Below are 17,756 nucleotides of genomic sequence, written 5' to 3'. Positions count from 1 at the left end.
GCCATGAGTTTGAAGCTGTCCTTTACTACCTCTGAAGTACATATAGTCCTTAATACTGTAGAAACTGAACATGTTACACTCCTCAGTTCATTTATACTTTCAATATTCTGGTGAGTACTGAAAGGCAATACTGAGGTAAGCAAGGGTAAAGCAAAGCTGCTATTGCTCCTTTAAGGATTGGATTTACAGCACAGATTGGGTGAGAGTCCAGGTCACAGACGAAGTCAAGGAAGCAAATCCAGGTCTCTCATAAGGAATTCCACCAACAGACCCTCCTCATCTTCTTGGACAACTCTACTGATATCGAACCAGGGAAAATATTCAAGCAGAATGAGAGCTGCAGAGACCAACAATCTACAACACCTGTTAACAAGCACGGGCAAAGAGAGACTAGCCCAAGGGACCACTGGCCTTACAATCAAGATCCAGGTTCTGGGCTCTGTTCCCAATATGCAGCATGATTTTGGGTCATTTCACTTCACTTCTCTATTTTAAAATAAGGACAGTTATACTTGCCTTCATTTTGAGATTACTCAGAGCTATCAGTTAAGTTTCCACAATAGGAGGCGGGAGAAGAACTAGGTAAAGGCATCAGTATCTAAATTTAAAATGACTGTTTTCAGTGATCTATAACACCGCATCACTTTTACTGTGGTGTCTCACTCAAAGTGTCTACACCATTAGAATTTGCAACTTAGCCACGAACTGAGGTTAGAAAGCTCATTGGACCACAGCATTATCCCACTCCAGCGGGGTCAACACACAACTCACCACACCAATTCTGGATCATATAGCTTCATCTGAAACACTCCTGCTATGCAGGACAACAGACTTCTGATCTTAGCCAAAGTCTTTGGCTACAACCCCAACACAAATAGGAGTATCCGTTCATTTTCTCCAGTACACCTGAAAATGAAGAAACAATCTCCCCCACAACAGCAATCAAATAACTGGCTAGTACCACAGAGCCCAAGTGCCAATACCTGCTTTCTAAGATGGGTTGCAGACAGACTTGGTTTATTAGGATGTGAAAAGCTTCTATCATCCTCTTTCTGGAATGTGAAATTCTCCTCCACAAATCAGCGAAAACACTTCAGAGAGAGTAAAAGACACTGTTGGTGTCAGCACAAGAAATCTGAATCTTTAACACACCTTTATTCCAGAGTTAACCCTCTAGAGGCATTTCATTAAACAGAATCCTTCCTTTTCTGCAAGAACCAGAGATTACAGCCATTTCATAGTCATTAAGGAAAATCCATGCTCTAAACAAAGTTGGTCTCAATCACCAATTGTCCCCACAGCTCGACACGTAATATCTCAACTGTACCAGCATAGTCTGTGCCTTAAAATAAGACCAACCTACACATAGAGAAACCATTCATGTTTTCACGCTTTGTTACAATTTGAATGGATCTCCCATCAAATTTCTTCTTAGACAGCAGTGAAAGAAATCATTAGTCACCCCACTGCCCAGGAAAATTTTGGAATTAGAAAAGCCATCTCTTCAGAGTTCTTTGAAGCAGCATAAAAAAAGATAGAAAGACTCCGCAGAGGTGGGTAAAGCAGCATGAAGTGAATTTTTAACTAAGCCCTGGGAGAGTTTTATTGAAAAGTAAAGGCAAGCCTTTGCAGACATTTTCACCTGTTATCCTCATAATGCCTCTTCTTAATTGCAGATTCCAGCTCAGGAATTGCCAATTCATAAAACGAAGCTAATCTGTAGAAAGGGGCAACAAAACAGTAACTGTCAACTGAGGTTTCAAAAATCATTTGCTAAAAGACAAATCAAATTGTTAATTTCATTAAATTCTCCTCACTAGCAGTACTCATTAGCATTATCCCATTTTGTTATTTGTTCCCTGAAACACAAGCAAGCAAATATGCAATAGACAAAGAGCAGCTCTCTAACGAAACCATCAAGGTATCTTTGAAGACGTAGGCAAAGAAATGCATTTGAAAAGCACCATGCTACTGAACAGAAGAACAATCTGCCCAACTGAGGAACATCCCAAACACAAATTTGCAGTCTGCAATGAACTGATTGGCTTGAGTCTATCCCAAAACACCACCTCCCACCCCAATATCCTTATGGCCCTATCCTGCTGTATGCTAAAAACTGGATATGAAACAGGATATGATTTCCAATAAAGTCTTACTAGTCTTGCTATTCAGCTCTGCTCTAGGCAGGTATTTAGATGAAAGTATCCAATATGCAGAAAGGCTAAGAGGATGTTTCAGTAGAATGGGGCAGGGAGGAAACAAAAAAGTTAGTTTGGTCCAGTTTCACATTTTATATGCCAGGCAGCCCACACAGACCCTTTCCTTCAGGGACTGAGCACCAAAAGGTGCAGAGAAACACCTTCACAGAATAACAGCCACTACTGCTTTCTGAGTAGCTAGGTGTTATGAATAGTGATTTACAGCACTTTGCACAAAAGCCAAGCTGAACTGATGAGCAGAGGCTCCATTAGGAACATTATGTCTATGTCTCATATTAAGAGCCAAACATGTTAAATGAGTATCCTTGAGGCAAATGTAGCAGAAGCTGGTTGATACTTTCAGTCAGGGAGAGAAATTAGCAAATGCCAGCAGATTGATTCAGACTCACAGAGGTTCCAAAAAGATGATACGTAAATCAGTTTTCCCTCCCCACACTCTAAAGACCCAGTCACTAGTCCATATTGAGAAGTAATGAAAATGTTGCTGTTGTCCCACTTCAGAGATCAAGACTATTTTAGCACATCTGACATCAACAATAGAATTAAAAGCAAAAGGCTTTTCCCCTCTGAGTAACCAAGCAGTGCTGCTTGCCAATCCAAACAGCAACCAGCAGTCCACCAATCTGCTCGTCTTTCAATAACCAACTCGACAATGACATCCAAAGAGGACAGAAACCTACACACCCCAGAGCAGCATTACTCAACCTGTTGTCCATAAACCACTGGCAGCTCTAAGACTTCAGAGGTCTGCAACATGATTGGAAACAAAAGCAAAATACAAATGTCTGTTCATTCACACTAACAAGCAAACAAAACAGGGGAAATAAGGACAACAAATTAACACTTGGTCCTAAACAAAGGCTGTCACAGAAGACTCTACAAGATGATCTGGGGGTTTAAAAAACCTGGAGCAAGCTGGGTAAGTGCCACTTGAGGACTTGCAGCCTCTGTGGGAACACACTCTGCTGTCTGGTCCTTGAGACCATCCTGACTCATTGCCACCATGATCCAGAGTTGGACAGGGAATTAGCTGTCAGCCCAGCTGTGATAGTGCTGGCTTGTCATCCTCTCCCAGGCACTCAGCTTTTGCCAAACATCAGTAATATTCTCTAGCGTAAAACTTAGGCATAACATGGAACAAAAAATGTTTATTTTCACCCTTTATGGACTATCACACTGAAATACTTTCTGCTTCCCTTGCTTCAGGTCCTATGGCAGGAAACTTTTTTTGTCCACAACTCTTTTCTGCTCGTCCCTCTCCACCCTTTCCAAAGCACACCCAGTACTGTTTAGCTGGGTTTTGAAATTGTCATGTTGCCTGGCTTCAGGATGACTCATAGATAATGATGAAGGTGAACATGTAACAAACTCTAGACATCCCTATATTTATTTATGTATTATTCTGTATTCCTGTCAGTGTGAACCTAGCAGTCTCTAGTTGCATTAAATCTGTCTACTCTTAACAATGAAGGGACTGGGACAGGACACAGCAGCACATTCAGTATTTTTATTTTGCCAAGACAAGCTCTGTCTGCAGTCCAAGAAGTACCTGTAACAAAACTCATGTTTTTGGAAGGTCTGACAAGCCAGCGGGAAGACATCAAGAAACGCCCAGAGCGTCGTGCAAGTGTCACATAAGTACAGCACAATGTCCTTCAGCTCCTGAGAGAAAGAAAAAGCAGTTACTGAGAGAAAAGCCAGACCAGTTTTCCTAGGAACATAGTATAACTCACTAACAGGGACACACCATGCTCAGACCAAGCCTTTTTCCTGACTGCACAAAGACAGTCTGCTGTCAATCATAAACACATGTTACTGGGTCTAGAGGCAGAGACAAGGTCTCTGCTAAAACTTCCATCCTTTAAAGATCTCTAATGCAATCCCAACCGCTCACTCTCATTAAAGATTCTGTGAGGTTATGAGAATCCTTCTCATACCCTGTTTTGGACAGTGGCTTTGTCCTCAATATATCCTCCACACACAGTATTCTGCCTCATCTAGCTGGAAGCACTGCATAGCAGTAATACATGAATTAAAGGGATGATTTCAATGGTCCATTTCAGTGCAAGATGCATTTCCAGGGTAGCTGCAACAACTCCCACACACAAACTGTATGACTAAGACTATATAGAAGACCATGCTCACTGATATGGGGCCTGTCTTTGTCAGCACCCAGCACACAAAAAACCCCCCCTCTTAATTAACTAGAGTTAAAGTACACTGTTGTTAAACAAACATTTCTGAAGAAAAATAAAATCAACTCTGCTCACTGTCAGGGTTACATGGAGACTTCTGTCAGATACTCTGTTACATTACGTATAAGCTGGTTAAGCGAAAAAGATGCCACATTTAAAAAGAACCTATGATACAATGGATATGGTTGAAATGCACACAAGCAAAGCAACCAACTCATGGTGGAAAAGCTTTATCATCAAGTCATATGACAAACAGTGAAACAATGACATGGAACCATGTGCTGTATGAGCCACCAGTATTTGGGAACAGAATGACCTTCTGTGGTCTTACTGCTCCACAGACCGTTCAGTCTGCAGGACTACAAACAGCAAAATGCAAGGAGCAACGGTTCTACCTGGAGGGGCATGTTCCCTGGAGTCACATTTACTTTTTCTTCCAATTTCTGAGGCTCAGCAGAGGCTCCTTCACACTGCAAACCACACTTATGCAAAATATTGTTGAACACCTAAATCAAGAACACACCAGTGTTAAAACAGACAGGAGAAAACAGTGGGACATGCTTTATCTTGTTAACAACCACTGCTATGATCATATATGCAATAAGGGACTATTTCCATACAGGACAGAGCTGTGTAAGATGAATGCTGCAACAGACTTGCAGACTTCAGCAGGAAGGGCCACACCACACTTCTGAAACTCCCTGCAACTTGCAATTAATTTAAGTGCAGCTGCATATGGTTGTGGTGCCGAGACAGGGATTGCAGCTAATCCAAATCCTTAGCTATGTGTGAAAAATCAGCCAGCAAGGCCAACACTGGGAAGCCACCCAGGATCCCTATTTGCAACAGAGTAGTGGGACAACTGGGAAGTTAACACCACCTCCTGCTTATGAGCTAGTCCCAAAACCTTCCTGCCCTCTCCCCTGAGGTTAGTGGCTCTTGTTTATAAACAAAGAATCTGGGGGTAAAATGATAGGATTAGGTTCCAGATTGCTAACAACCTTTGGAGTAGGACCAACTTAAAAGCAACTTCTCTACTTTTGCATCTAGAGAGATCTGTGAAACCCTCCTCCCAGAGGTATGTGAATGGGTGGCTAAAGGTACTGAAGTTACATACTTGGGGTTAGTATTACTATTCTACAGGGCATGTAAGCTCCTAAACCTGCACAGGTATCAACTCCTTTCAGTGACAGTGTAAGCACATAAACAGTTTTATGGATCAGTAACAACACATCTTTGAGCTGTCACATCCATATACTTGAGATACACTGGTATCACCCTGCAGTGGTTACAAAAACACACAGTAAAAAAACCAGTGCTCTGCAGAGAAACTGCTGCGACATGGTACATCAGAAAATGCAAATGGAATCTCTCCTGTCCTCCCCAGTAATTCATTTGAAGGTTTGGTCTTGCATCCTAGGATATTTTTTAAACGTGGTATCACCTCTGAGATTTACCTCTAACAGTTGCTTAACACATGGCAAAAAAAGAAGAATGTGGGCTTTCAAAAAGTCAGGTGACATTACAGGTGTCTTGGGGTAAACAGTATCTTGGGTTTGTTTATTTTTGTGCATAGGTGAGCTTTTGGAGGACATAAACGTGACATTTTCAAGGTACAAAGATGCCAAGGCACCTCGATTTCCGCCTCAGGTTAAATGTGAATCCTGCTTACCAAGTCTGGGGAATATAAAAGCTGCTTATAAAAATGAACGCTTAGACATGGAGAGGTGCTAAATACCTTTCGTATGGCAACAATGCATCCCTTCCAACAGATGTTCATTTAATCCTGAGAACCTGCAGTGCTAATGCTAACCCATTCTACTATGTCAAGTCTTAGCTACCTCTCACAGTCTCTATTTTGTTGCTTTAAGTTTCAATGCTTCCCCCGCGGGGCAGGGGGGCAGCGGTACAAAGAATACTTTTTGAACTGCCTAACAAAAATTCCTGCAGAGGCCAGAAGCTGAAGGAAGGTAACAGGAAACAGTCATCTAGTAATAGTTTTAGATAAAGGTTCAAAACCTACCTGGCACACATTAGCATAAACTAGAAAAAGTAAACAGTAGCAAATACATTCTGCCTGCCTATGACCACATTTGCTCCCTTCTACCCTCTCAGCTATGCCACATTTCCAGATGAAATCCAAGCCCTAGGCCAAGCAGGAAAGCAGTACCTGGAGGACAGTGGGCAGAGTTTCGTCTAGATCACTGAAGTAACTTGGTTGCTGAGTAAAGATGTTTTCTGAGAAGAGAGGGGGAAGGATACCATTTCCCATTAGTTCAGACATTCATGCCAACAAGCAAATTTGCACCAGAAGATGGACTTGTATTATTACTGACACCCTACCCCCTCCAGATACAGCTAATAACCATTTAGGACATGGGCACAGGCTCACTTCTCAACTCATGCACAGGGCCTACTCCTATAAAGCTGGCCCATCAACTCTTTAGTGCAACGGGAGAACTGGCAATGAGAACATGCTCATCAGAGCAGAGCAAACAAGATGTTAGATGATTCACGCCCCAGAGGCTGAATCAATGAATAATGCAAATACTATCGCTAAACATTCTTAGTTCCTTTATTTGACAACTGGAGTTGACTTTTAATTACTGATAACAGTTCAGCATACACTGGAAAATGTTCTGCAGAATATTTCTTAAAGGTAATGAGGCTTTAGTAATACCTGCTATTATATTACTAGGACTTCATTATCTTTACAAAATACTCCACTGAGTAATGGCATACCATAAATCCTCACCAAGTAAGCAGAGAGGCTGCCTATTTTCCTGTAAATTACTGTTCAGATGACGAAAATTAACAGAGTTCTTCAGCAAGGACAGAGCACAGGTAAGAGTTATGAGACAGGTTTCAGACAAATTTATACCCTGCAAAGAACCTAACTTTATCAAGTTATGAACTACACACCAGAACTGCTCATGCCATTACTGTCACTATGTAATGCAAATACTCAAGTGAGCAAATCATTGGTCACTTGCGTGCAGCATTACTGCATTGCACTCCAGAGCATATGTATAATTCAAATAAGGTTTCATACACTTAGGTCATCTTCAGAATATTTTAAGACCCAGATAATCTAAGGTCCACATCTGAAAGAGAACTATTTATCTTGTCAAGCCTCAGAGGTGGTAAGAAGGCATGACAAATTAATTTAAGAGTAGAAGTTACTGAAAAAGGATAAAGGGATTAAAAAATACAAAGGTTTATATAAGTTTTTCTGGTCTGGAAATTTGGCTGCATTCCATGATCTCTAACACTTCTCATGTTAGTCAACTTGGAACTGAGACAAAAATAACTACCAAAGAAAGGAAAAAGTTTCATTACATGAACTGCAGACAAAGTGGGTTAGAATTTAGGAAGAACTCACTTAATGCAAGGTTAGGTAATCCTCCATCTGTGCTTAGGTGGATGTTAAAGATCACAAGTGGTTCCCTTGTGAAGGGAGCACAGGATAAATACAGAAGCTAAACCAATATGCCCCATCTTCATTACACAGGTTCTACTGTCCAAGGCTGAGACATTACTTAGTATGTACTTCCCACTAAGACTGTCTGTACAGATACAGAGAAATTGAGGGATAAGCACAGCTTGAGCAAGGCTATGAAGTGCTTTGTGGTTTGAAAGCACTATATAAATCAATGTCTGCATTGGAATTTCAAGTTCTCCCACTTCACAGACCAGTGATTACCTTGTGTTGCACATTTCACTCTACTCCACTCTGGGAACAAAAGCACTCATACAAGCAGTTGGACTGTGCCCCATCTTCTAACTCTCCTCCCTCCCTGCCCAGGAACTGAGTTGTTTGCCCCTTTCCATGTCTACCAGCATTTTACAGAGCCCTCATGGTCCTCTTACAGTGGCTAAGGACACACTTAATTGGCATGGGAAACAGCTGCTGAGGCATAACCGAGCCTTGGTTCATGCCTAACACCATAAGCCCAGCCCAGGACAGCTAAGACGCAAGACACAATGCTTTCTTTGACATAGATGAAGTTCACAAGAAAAAAAAAGAAAAAAGTAATCTGATTGAGGAATTGATCTAGAAATTACAGATTCTAGTTGCTACTGAACATCTTCAGAGCAGTAACACTGGTATAAAACCCCACTCATCACTTGCCATTATACAACTAAGCAAAAGCCTAAATGCAGGAAGTCCTTCCTTGGCTTAACTAACCAATCATCTTCTGGAGCAGGAGACCATTTCCTTTCCCAAAAAGCACACAGAGATCCAGAATCTTAGGGATGTCGAACAGGAAATTATTGTAAATAATTTCTCCAAAGACAGAGGGAGTGATAAAATGATCCTACAAAGAAAAAAGAAAAGTAATTTAAAGGATAATCCATATGTTACTCTGTAAGAACTCCAGCATTATGACACCTGTAAAAACATCTCTCAAAAGTGTATTACAGATTTTGCTTCCTAGAAGGGAGCAACTCTGCTTGTGCCAGCTTCTGTAGAGCCCTCTATCCCCGCATTCCCAGCTGCCTGTCACTGCCACTACACCATCCACCCCACTGGCCTCACACCCCTGCAGGGCCAGGCCACACCATGAAGTGAACCAATCAACCTAAAAGTTAAAAACAAAAAGCTACTTACAGTTCATTCAGTTCCCAGACCTGGCTCACGACATGGCCATATAAACTGCTGAGCTGACACAAGAATGGCTCAGCTTAGGAGTAGGAATGAATAACCAGGCATAGAAACAGCTTAACTGGCACTAATACTGAAAAAATACATGTGAGATCACAGCCTGAGGTTATTGGTACCCTGGAAGAGTAGAATCAAGGCACCAAAGATGACTGCATCAGTGACAAGTAGGAAGAAAACCCATGAACTGCAGCTCTGTGTCAAAAATATGCGACACTACCATTGAAGGAATTTCTTCTAAAATTCCATCATCCCTGACACTGAGAAACAAGCAAGCTAAAATGTGATTTCAGATTTTCAGAAGACAAATTTGCCCATGATAGCAAATGTTTTCAATCACAGTGAAAGTAAGCCCATTTTCTCTGCTAAAGCAGAGGGACAGAGCTTTATGCTGGCTAGGTTCAATTTCTAGAACTCCTGCTGACTGCCTGCATGACAACAGACTATTCATTCTCTTCAAATTACTCAACTATAAAATGGTTTCAAATGCTTGCCTGCCTCATTGGAGTGGTAAGATTTAATCAGATCCTGGAATGAAAGACACCATAGAGGTGTCAAGTACTTTTGCTGAAGTGGTGCCAGCTGCAGGCTCTAGCATTCCTTCTACCTGTTCCCAGCACCCGTCCTCCAACTCCCACTCCAAGACCTTTCCTCAAAATGTCCTGAATGTCACCATTGTGATGATAATCAAGATAATCAATACTTCACTAAACAACACATCATGAACCAACGAGGATATCAAGGGAGTAATTGCTAAAACACAAGGTGCCTCACTCATCCTGCCCAAAGGCCTTGTCAAAATTCCACAGCTCCGGATGGGAGCTGCACTCACACAATTAGGGCTCAGTGTGTCTTTCAATTAGGATGCCAAGAAAACAGTAATTTAGAGCAATTTCATTGTGTGCCCAAAACTTGCGGAAAGTTCAAGGAGAGACAAGTATTAGCACAGATTATGAGACACTTCATGGCACAGAGGAAGTGCCATTGAGGGAGGGAATGCTCAGCTACTGATGACCTGAAGAACCTCTGTTCATGCAACCATATGAAAGCCAACTTGCTCTTTTTTCCTCTTACAGCAATGTATCATACCACCACACATGGCTAACCTGCTATTACTTAGTTGATCGCCTGGATCTCCTACCCAAGAAATCATAGTTCAGATAACCACTCAGAGCTGAAGTATCATCTCCATATGGAGAAGCAGACTGATAAAAATAGCCAGGGAGAGGAACACAGCTGGACGTGCGAGTAAGAAACACAATTAATTTCTCCAATTGTCTTTTTTCCTAAGCTATACAGCCCGGAGCACCTGCAAGGCAAAGAAATATTTACCTTGGACTCCTTGTGAGTCGACATTCTGAGGAAAGTCAGGAAGACACTCCGATGAAGACATTTCTGCATGTCGTTCACCTCTGGAAGGCAATCCAACAAAGCATCAAACTTGCGAGGGGCATAGCGCAGGTAGGAATCCAGACATTTCTGAAGTGTCTCATCAAATATTACCTTGCACAAGACAAAAAAATGGAAAGAAGGAAATGTCACACATTCATAGGTTGTGCTCACGGGCACCCTGGTTAAATTTAAAAGCAATCTAAAACATTCAAGAGTGCATCAAATACAAGCAAACTCTTAAAATCCACAATGAAAAATCTATAGGGAAATACTACTTTCTTTGCACTCTAAGGTGCAGTAATTAGAATTAAAATGCTTGACAAGTGACATAATGAGCACATACAAGTCTTTATAAAAACAATTTAAAGTTCATGGCTTTTACGAGCACCTAGATTGTTCATGCTTTTTCTTCAGTGTCCACCAAACAATTATTACCTGGCACCAAAATTTGTCATGAGGCAAAGCCAGAAGCCAGTTCAGGTCATCTGCAATGAATTTTGCTCGCTCCAAGAATTCTTCCACTAAAGCAGGGTCTCTGACAACAGGTGGCGGTCTGTATAGCACAAAAGACCGATCTGCTTTTATTTCTGGGTGCTGCAGAAAGCCAAAACACTGTATTAAAACTACAGACCAAGCGACAGGAATGCCCAGTTACCATTTGCACTGTTCACCGAATTTTAGGAAATGACACAAAATTACACTTTAATACAATTTGACATTCAGTTCCCTGGTAACTTCCCATTTTCTAATCTTTCAAGGTAGCAGATCAGTGGGCTTGTATCCTTATTTATCAGCAATATTTTCAGACCTTCATAGTTTGGTAGATGTTGCTCCTTGCATTCTACTAACCAAAGGCTTGCAAAGCAATCCTCCCACAGCTTCAAAATAAACAGCAACAGCTTAATGTCATGGCTTTGAAACGTGGCCTGGACTCTCTCTTTGTCCTCCAAACTGCTTCTCGCACAACATTCCGTGAAGTCAAACCAACATGACCATGAAATACAGAGAAGAAACATTTTGCTACCCTTCCCAAGGGTTACTGTACAGGCTTTGCCCAAATACTCCCACCCTAGAGTGAGAATCACGTTGAGTAGCGAGCAGCAGCTTCAAGCTCTGCCTCAACCCACATATATGCCCAGGATAATGCTCCTCACGAGCAAGCAACATTAACGGCAGGTCCCACTTTGAGCCCAGAAGGCTCTCTCCATGCCACCTTATTTCTGTGAGAAAAGGGTTACTGTAGATTTAATTTTCTGATTTCACTAAGCTGAAGCCACAGGGCGGGAGGTCACAGTGTGCAAGTGGATGGACTTATCCCAGTGCTATAGCTCAGAGCTAAACTTCACACAGAGCTTGCAAAAGCTCCCAAAGCATTCTCTCTATTGGAGCAAACTTTACATTACTAATCAGGCTGTTCCTTCAAAGAATAAGCAGTTTGAGGAGAATACAGTTTACTACAGATGTTGAACACAGTAAGTTTTGTTTTGCGTTTTTTGTTTTGTTTTGTTTTTTTTTATGGTGGGTAAATGAAGTCTCAACTATCTGAATGCAGTAAAAATTTCTTTAACAGGCAAGCTAACCAAATTTCATCACATCCTGGACAAAGGTGTAGTTTTGCCCAGGCCTCAACATAAGACAATTATTTATTACAGGTCTTGTTTGGCTTTCAGGAAAAACAGAGCTCACCAGTGCGGGTAAAGTTCTCAGCTTCCCTGTCTTGGGATCTCTTTCTGTCAGCTGGAGTTTATCCAGAGGCAATGCTGGCATAGTGATGACTTGTTCCTGTCTTCAGCAAACACAAAAACAAAAGCAGCACAGGATGTGTTTTACAAGGTCAATCAACCAAAAGCATAACAAAAGAGGCTACAGCCTTACTGTTACACACATACATGCAAGTGGCTGGAAATATATTTATGCAAAGCAGTTTATACACCACCCAAATGCCAAACCTCAAGGGAACACCCAAGAGTCACCTGCGCATGCCTCAGAAGAAACCTGTAATGTGGTGCTATACTTTCATCTCCGTTCCTTATTGTTGTGGCCCAACTAAGCACCATGCAGCTGCTCGCTCACTCCCCCCACCCAGTGGGATGAGGTAGAGAATTGGAAAAAAAGTAAAACTCATGGGTTGAGATAAAGACAGTTGAATAGGACAGAAAGGGAAGAAAATAATGATAACGATGATGATAATAATAATAATGATGATGATAATGATACAATTAGAATATACAAAACAAGTAATGCACGATGCAATTGCTCACCACTTGCTGACCAATGCCCAGTTAGTCCCCAAGCAGTGATCTGCCCCTCCTGGCCAGCTTTCCCCCCAGTCTATATACTGGGCATGACATCACATGGTATGGAATACCCCTTTGGCCAGTTTGGGTCACCTGCCCTCCCAACTTCTTGTGGCCCTCCAGCCTTCTTGCTGGCTGGGCATGAGAAGCTGTAAAATCCTTGACTTTAGACTAAACATTGCTCAGCAACAACTAAAACATCAGTGTGTTATCAACATTATTCTCATCCTAAATCCAAAGCAAAGCACTGTACCAGCTACCAGGAACAAAATCAACTCTATCGCAGCCAAAACCAGGACACTTACTGAGAGGCCACAGGTATCTTCCAGGACAACAAAAAGCATTTTGGGACATTGTTTAATATGGAAGCTTGATATTTAAATCTCATTCCCGAAGAGTCGGGCTGAAGTCTCTGCTTTTGCAGTCTCTTTTAATGCTTGCAGTCTGCTTCCTGACAGTATAAACTGGAGAGGCAATCAAAGCACGTCCTGCCAACATACTATTAAAATAATATTTTTGGTGCTTACGTGGCAGAATCACTTAGTACTCATCCAGGTAAGGTACACAGGGTGAGCCTACAAAAACACAGCCTTCCTTTCCCCTGCCAATTCCCACGTGCTCACAAAAACACATTTTAATCTTCAACAGCATTTTTAGGCTCAGAAATATTTCAATTAACTTCCTGAAATTAAATGTAAGTCAAACAGATTAATTCAGAAGAAAGTATGTTGTTATGTGCATTGTTAAAAAAAGTTCATATATTAACAAAAAATGAAAATTGCAGGTTAACAGAGCTTTTCATTTCTTGGGGGATTTATGGTATTATGATTTCTGCAAAATGGTACTAAAAAGTTATGTTCTTGTTAAGGTCCAAGATCACAAGTCTCCTTATATGCATATTTAATTGCATTCACATTGCCTGGGCAGAATAACTATTAAAACAAGAGAAGTGTCTCTACAGCTGAACAATACTGAATCAGGAGCAATATCACAGTTTAGACAGCAAGTGAAAGGGTAACATTTTTAGTTCCAGAGAATTTGAAACCTATGGATTTAGGCAAGAATTGTCATCTGACACATTAAATAAAAAAAATAAAATACAGTAGAACAATGCCAATGTGCACAGCTTTGAAAACTTAGAATAATTATACCTTTCCAAGGGACTACCACGATCAGAATATTGACAAAAGCATTTTCAATTTTTTATGATAATTTCCTTGGGGGGAGACAGGACACAACACACCAACTTTTCAGCAGAATAAGCCAAGCTGGTTTTCAGTTTTCATAATATAATTAATTTGGCTGTTAAAATTTCTAGAGTCATTCTGAAAACTGCACATAGAAGTGTGTGTTTGCAAGAAGGAAAAAAATGTCAGGTGTCTCTTTTTAAGCCTGCCAAGCATCAAAATCTCCAGTCCAAGTCAAAAACATCTTGGAAGAGACAGGCTCCCTGGTCAAAAGCTTATTCATCAGAAGAAGAGAATAAACCTGAGTACGGAATATCCACAACACAGAGAATCATCCCTGCCCCCACCCCCCCCCACCCCACCCCCCGCCAAGAGCTTTCGTCTAAAGCAAAAGACAGGATTAATTTGTCATACCCTGTGATTTCAGGCACCCAGCATAAGAGCCAAACAGCCCTGACAAAGAATACAATGAGCCAAACTTTTGCCAGGGAAACTCATTTTCACAGCGTCAGAAATGTTCTCTGCAGTGCACTCCCTACTATCCACCCAGGCGCACAGACAAGGGGACATCCATGTGCTGAGACCGAGGCACCCACCACAGCGATGCTGGCAGAATAGGACTGCCACGCTGCACCTTCGCTAACAGCAGCGGTGTACGTTGGGTGCACTGCTAAAGTGTCAGCCGAGGCCCCTGCAGCCCTCTCTTCCCCTTTCCCTACTTTGACATCACCAATCCTAATTTTCCCCCAGCTCCCGCAGCTCAAGGACCTCTAGTGAGCCAGCGGCAGGCACCCACCCCTACCTCCCACCCCTTCCCAAGCCAGGCACCCAACTGACCTCTGCCCACACCTCCCTGCACACCCTCCTCCCCCGTGTGCCACCAGTGCCACCCCCGCCAGGCCCAGCCGCCCTCCTACAGCCCCGCACACCCCCTCCAGCCCCCGCCCTGAGCCCCCTTACCCCATCCCCTACCCCAGCACCCGCTGCCACCGGCCCCAGGCCCTGCGACTCCCTCCAGACCCTGCCATCTCGACCCGGCTCTGACAGCCCTACAACGTGCCCCGGCCACTCTCTCTCCAGCCACTGCCACTTAAGCCAAGCCCTGTCGCTCCGGACACCCCTTTGAGTCACCGCCGCCACCCTGCCCCCGCCTTACCAGGCCCTGCCCGGGCCCCGTCACCCTGCCCAGCCGCAGCCACGTACTTCCAGGCCCTGCCGCTGCCGCCCTACCCCAGCCACCACCCCACAGCCCCCGCCACGGTGCCCGAATCCCCGTTACCGAGCAGCCACGTCCCGCCGCCGGCACCCCGCTTCCGCAGCCAAACAGCTCTTCCGGTGCTGAGCGGAAGTGCCCTGAGTGGGCGGGGCCTGGCGGCACTCCGCCCCGCTGCGCCGGGTCCCGCCGCCCGCCCGCCCGCCCCGCTGCCCCTGCGAGGCGAGTTCCCCCTCGGCCGGAGCCGGCCGCACCGGAGCGTTTAAACCGACACGGTTGTGCTGCGGGAACCAAAGAGGCGGTTTTAAGCCCCAAATCCCACTCCTGCCGCCCGCGGTACCTTCCAGCGGCCGTCGTTACAGCTAACAGTCCTTAACGCCGTCCCGTGCGGGGCGGAAACCCTCCGTCTGCGAGGCAGCTGTCCTTCCCCTGAAAGAAAACCAGTAGTTCAATACGTCACCGTTTTTATAAGGGAGACTGTAGTGACGTCATTCCACGGACCCCTCCGGTGTGGCAGACGACGGGAGGGAGCCCGGGAAAGGGCCCCCGTGGGGGCCAAACCCCCCCAGTCCCTCACCGCCCCCCCCCCCCCCCAGCTTTGGCATCAAGACAAGTGTGATTTCTGTCAATCAATCCAAGCATAATTAATATCAAGAGCAGATGAGGACACAGCACAGGGAAACCCCCTGCACTCCCCAGCCTGTGGGAGCACAGCAGGATGCAGGGGGGGCGGACACACTAATTGGGGTGCTCCCAGGTGAAGGGTCTCGGTTCCCTTCCTTGACCACTGGGGTCCTCCTAAAGTTAGACCAGGGCCTGGGTTTAAATGGCAACATAGCCTAAAATGGAAACCACGCCATACCCTCTGTCATGTGGCTAATTAGGGCTGGGGCCGTAACGAGGTTCCAGCTCCCGATCCCTCAATCCAAGCCCTTGCAGACGCCAGACAGTGGGTAATTTCGACTTCCCGCCTTCCAGCTGCGTGCACGGGGGACGCTTCCCTACTCACACGCCAACACGTTCTTCCGAGCAGGAGGGCAGCAGAGGCTCTCACCTCTGGTAGGGTACTACTGGTTTGCACTTTACGTGTCGTGGCAGGTTGCCCAGAACCTGCCGTTTTCACCATTCTTTTGCTGTACCTTTTGAATTTACTGATTTTTTTTAAATGAAATATTTATTATTTCTATTTCTCAAACATCGCTACACAAGTCAGGCCCTCAGACTGGAGCCCCAGCACTGACACACTGTGCAACACAACCTACCAGAACAAAAATCTAGTAATGATGTCAGATCCAAGGTTTGCTCCGATTGTTTAGCGGAGGATAACATTTGGCAACTGAAACGCGATTCCCTTGCAAAGGCATCTGTTGATTTCCCCTCCCTTGCCAACCTTCCTTCAGAACAGCGGTGGCAAGAATCCAAGTGACTCAGTGGGCTTTGAATCTGTCATCAAGCTGTTTTGAGTCACTATTCCTCTTTTTAGGGTGGGTTTTTTTTTGGTAACCTTACCAATTATGTATTACCTATTTGATTTCCTGAAGCACTGTGAACTGTTGGAGCTTCTGCCCAAAACATTGGTGATACTAGCTACACATGTATAACCAAATTGAATAATTATACGTATACACATTATTCGTACAAAGTAAATTTGACCTGGCAAACAAAAAATGCAACCATTCACCTCTATACAACATGCCAGAGACCTTTAACACCTCACGACAGTAAAAGTCAGATCCGAAATCTTCATGCTAATCACACCTTCCAATCCCAGCCGCACAAGGTAACTGCTGGCCGCTCTTGCACAGGTAAGGCAAAGCATTAAAAACAGCTCGCAGGCTGCTGAGCTCTGCTGAAAAATCCCTCTCTCAGTGTTTGATCCAGAGCCACGTGAAGTTACCGGGCAAGCAGGCTTTGGATCAGATTTGAAGTGGAGAACTTCTCCATATAAAAGCTTTTGGAAAAGGAGCTTTTGTTAACAGGATCCTTCTTTGGTATGATTCATGGACAGGAGGAAGCTGTTCAGTGCGGGATGTAATGGTGCAGATTATCAGATGTCACAAGTCAAAGGTGGGGAGGAGTGCCTCCGTTCTGGCAGCACTGTCAGCGTTTTGACAGATAGGTACCAATAATCTCCCTGACTCTGTGTGGTGAGGACACTCCTGACTCGGCTAGTAGTAAGACACAAAAGCAGCCTTTTAATTTCAAGCAGCACAAAAAGCACCAAGGGGAGGATTGAAACGCTGGAGAGATCCAGCAATGTGCTGTCAGAGGTCAGTCTGTTTTCTTTGTCGGTCTGTCACAAATGCTACAATATGGCATTCTGCTTCCTGAACAGCACCCAGGTTTCCACAGTTCCTGCGTTTTCTCAAATTCTGCCTGAAAGTTCCAAATGACAGCCTGGGGGCTGGTTAGAAGATCTGCTGTGCAGTCACAGAAGATAGTCACTGTCTTTCCCCTACTCGCACAGCAGTCTCAGCAGTTACCGGGCCAAGTGACCTTCTTCCCTGCACGCGAACCAGGCGAGGCACACCTGCTGTCCCCTCTATTTCTCCAAGCGGACATCGCAGAGGGTTTAAAGACAGCAGCCTGC

At 44.0% G+C, this 17,756-nt stretch overlaps 1 protein-coding gene across 12 annotated transcripts in view; it reads right to left on the bottom strand.

Annotated features, from left to right (window-relative positions):
* Positions 1 to 17,756, bottom strand: part of ASCC2 (activating signal cointegrator 1 complex subunit 2) — a 40,251-nt gene that overhangs the window by 16,418 nt on the left and 6,077 nt on the right. For 2 of the 12 annotated variants that reach the window (XR_007506595.1, XM_049804112.1), the window contains exons 1-10: positions 13,072 to 14,279; positions 12,156 to 12,255; positions 10,905 to 11,063; positions 10,410 to 10,580; positions 8,604 to 8,733; positions 6,585 to 6,652; positions 4,810 to 4,920; positions 3,769 to 3,881; positions 1,643 to 1,717; positions 984 to 1,091 (exon numbers count right to left, since the gene is read on the bottom strand). Coding sequence is in view for 11 of the 12 variants with exons in the window: in XM_049804112.1 (XP_049660069.1) it covers positions 984 to 1,091; positions 1,643 to 1,717; positions 3,769 to 3,881; positions 4,810 to 4,920; positions 6,585 to 6,652; positions 8,604 to 8,733; positions 10,410 to 10,580; positions 10,905 to 11,063; positions 12,156 to 12,255; positions 13,072 to 13,154 (1,118 nt within the window). In the remaining variant the exon portion in view is untranslated. Of the gene's footprint in view, positions 1 to 983; positions 1,092 to 1,642; positions 1,718 to 3,768; positions 3,882 to 4,809; positions 4,921 to 6,584; positions 6,653 to 8,603; positions 8,734 to 10,409; positions 10,581 to 10,904; positions 11,064 to 12,155; positions 12,256 to 13,071; positions 14,280 to 15,232; positions 15,287 to 15,506; positions 15,596 to 17,756 lie in introns of those variants that run through there. The other 10 variants (XM_049804120.1, XM_049804121.1, XM_049804117.1 and 7 more) reach the window with 8 other exon arrangements.

This window comes from Accipiter gentilis, chromosome 7, assembly GCF_929443795.1.
Source record: "Accipiter gentilis chromosome 7, bAccGen1.1, whole genome shotgun sequence".
In the NCBI taxonomy this organism is placed as follows: domain Eukaryota; kingdom Metazoa; phylum Chordata; class Aves; order Accipitriformes; family Accipitridae; genus Astur; species Astur gentilis.
The sequence above is the reverse complement of the archived record's forward strand: the minus strand, read 5'-3'. Positions and strand labels throughout refer to the sequence as shown.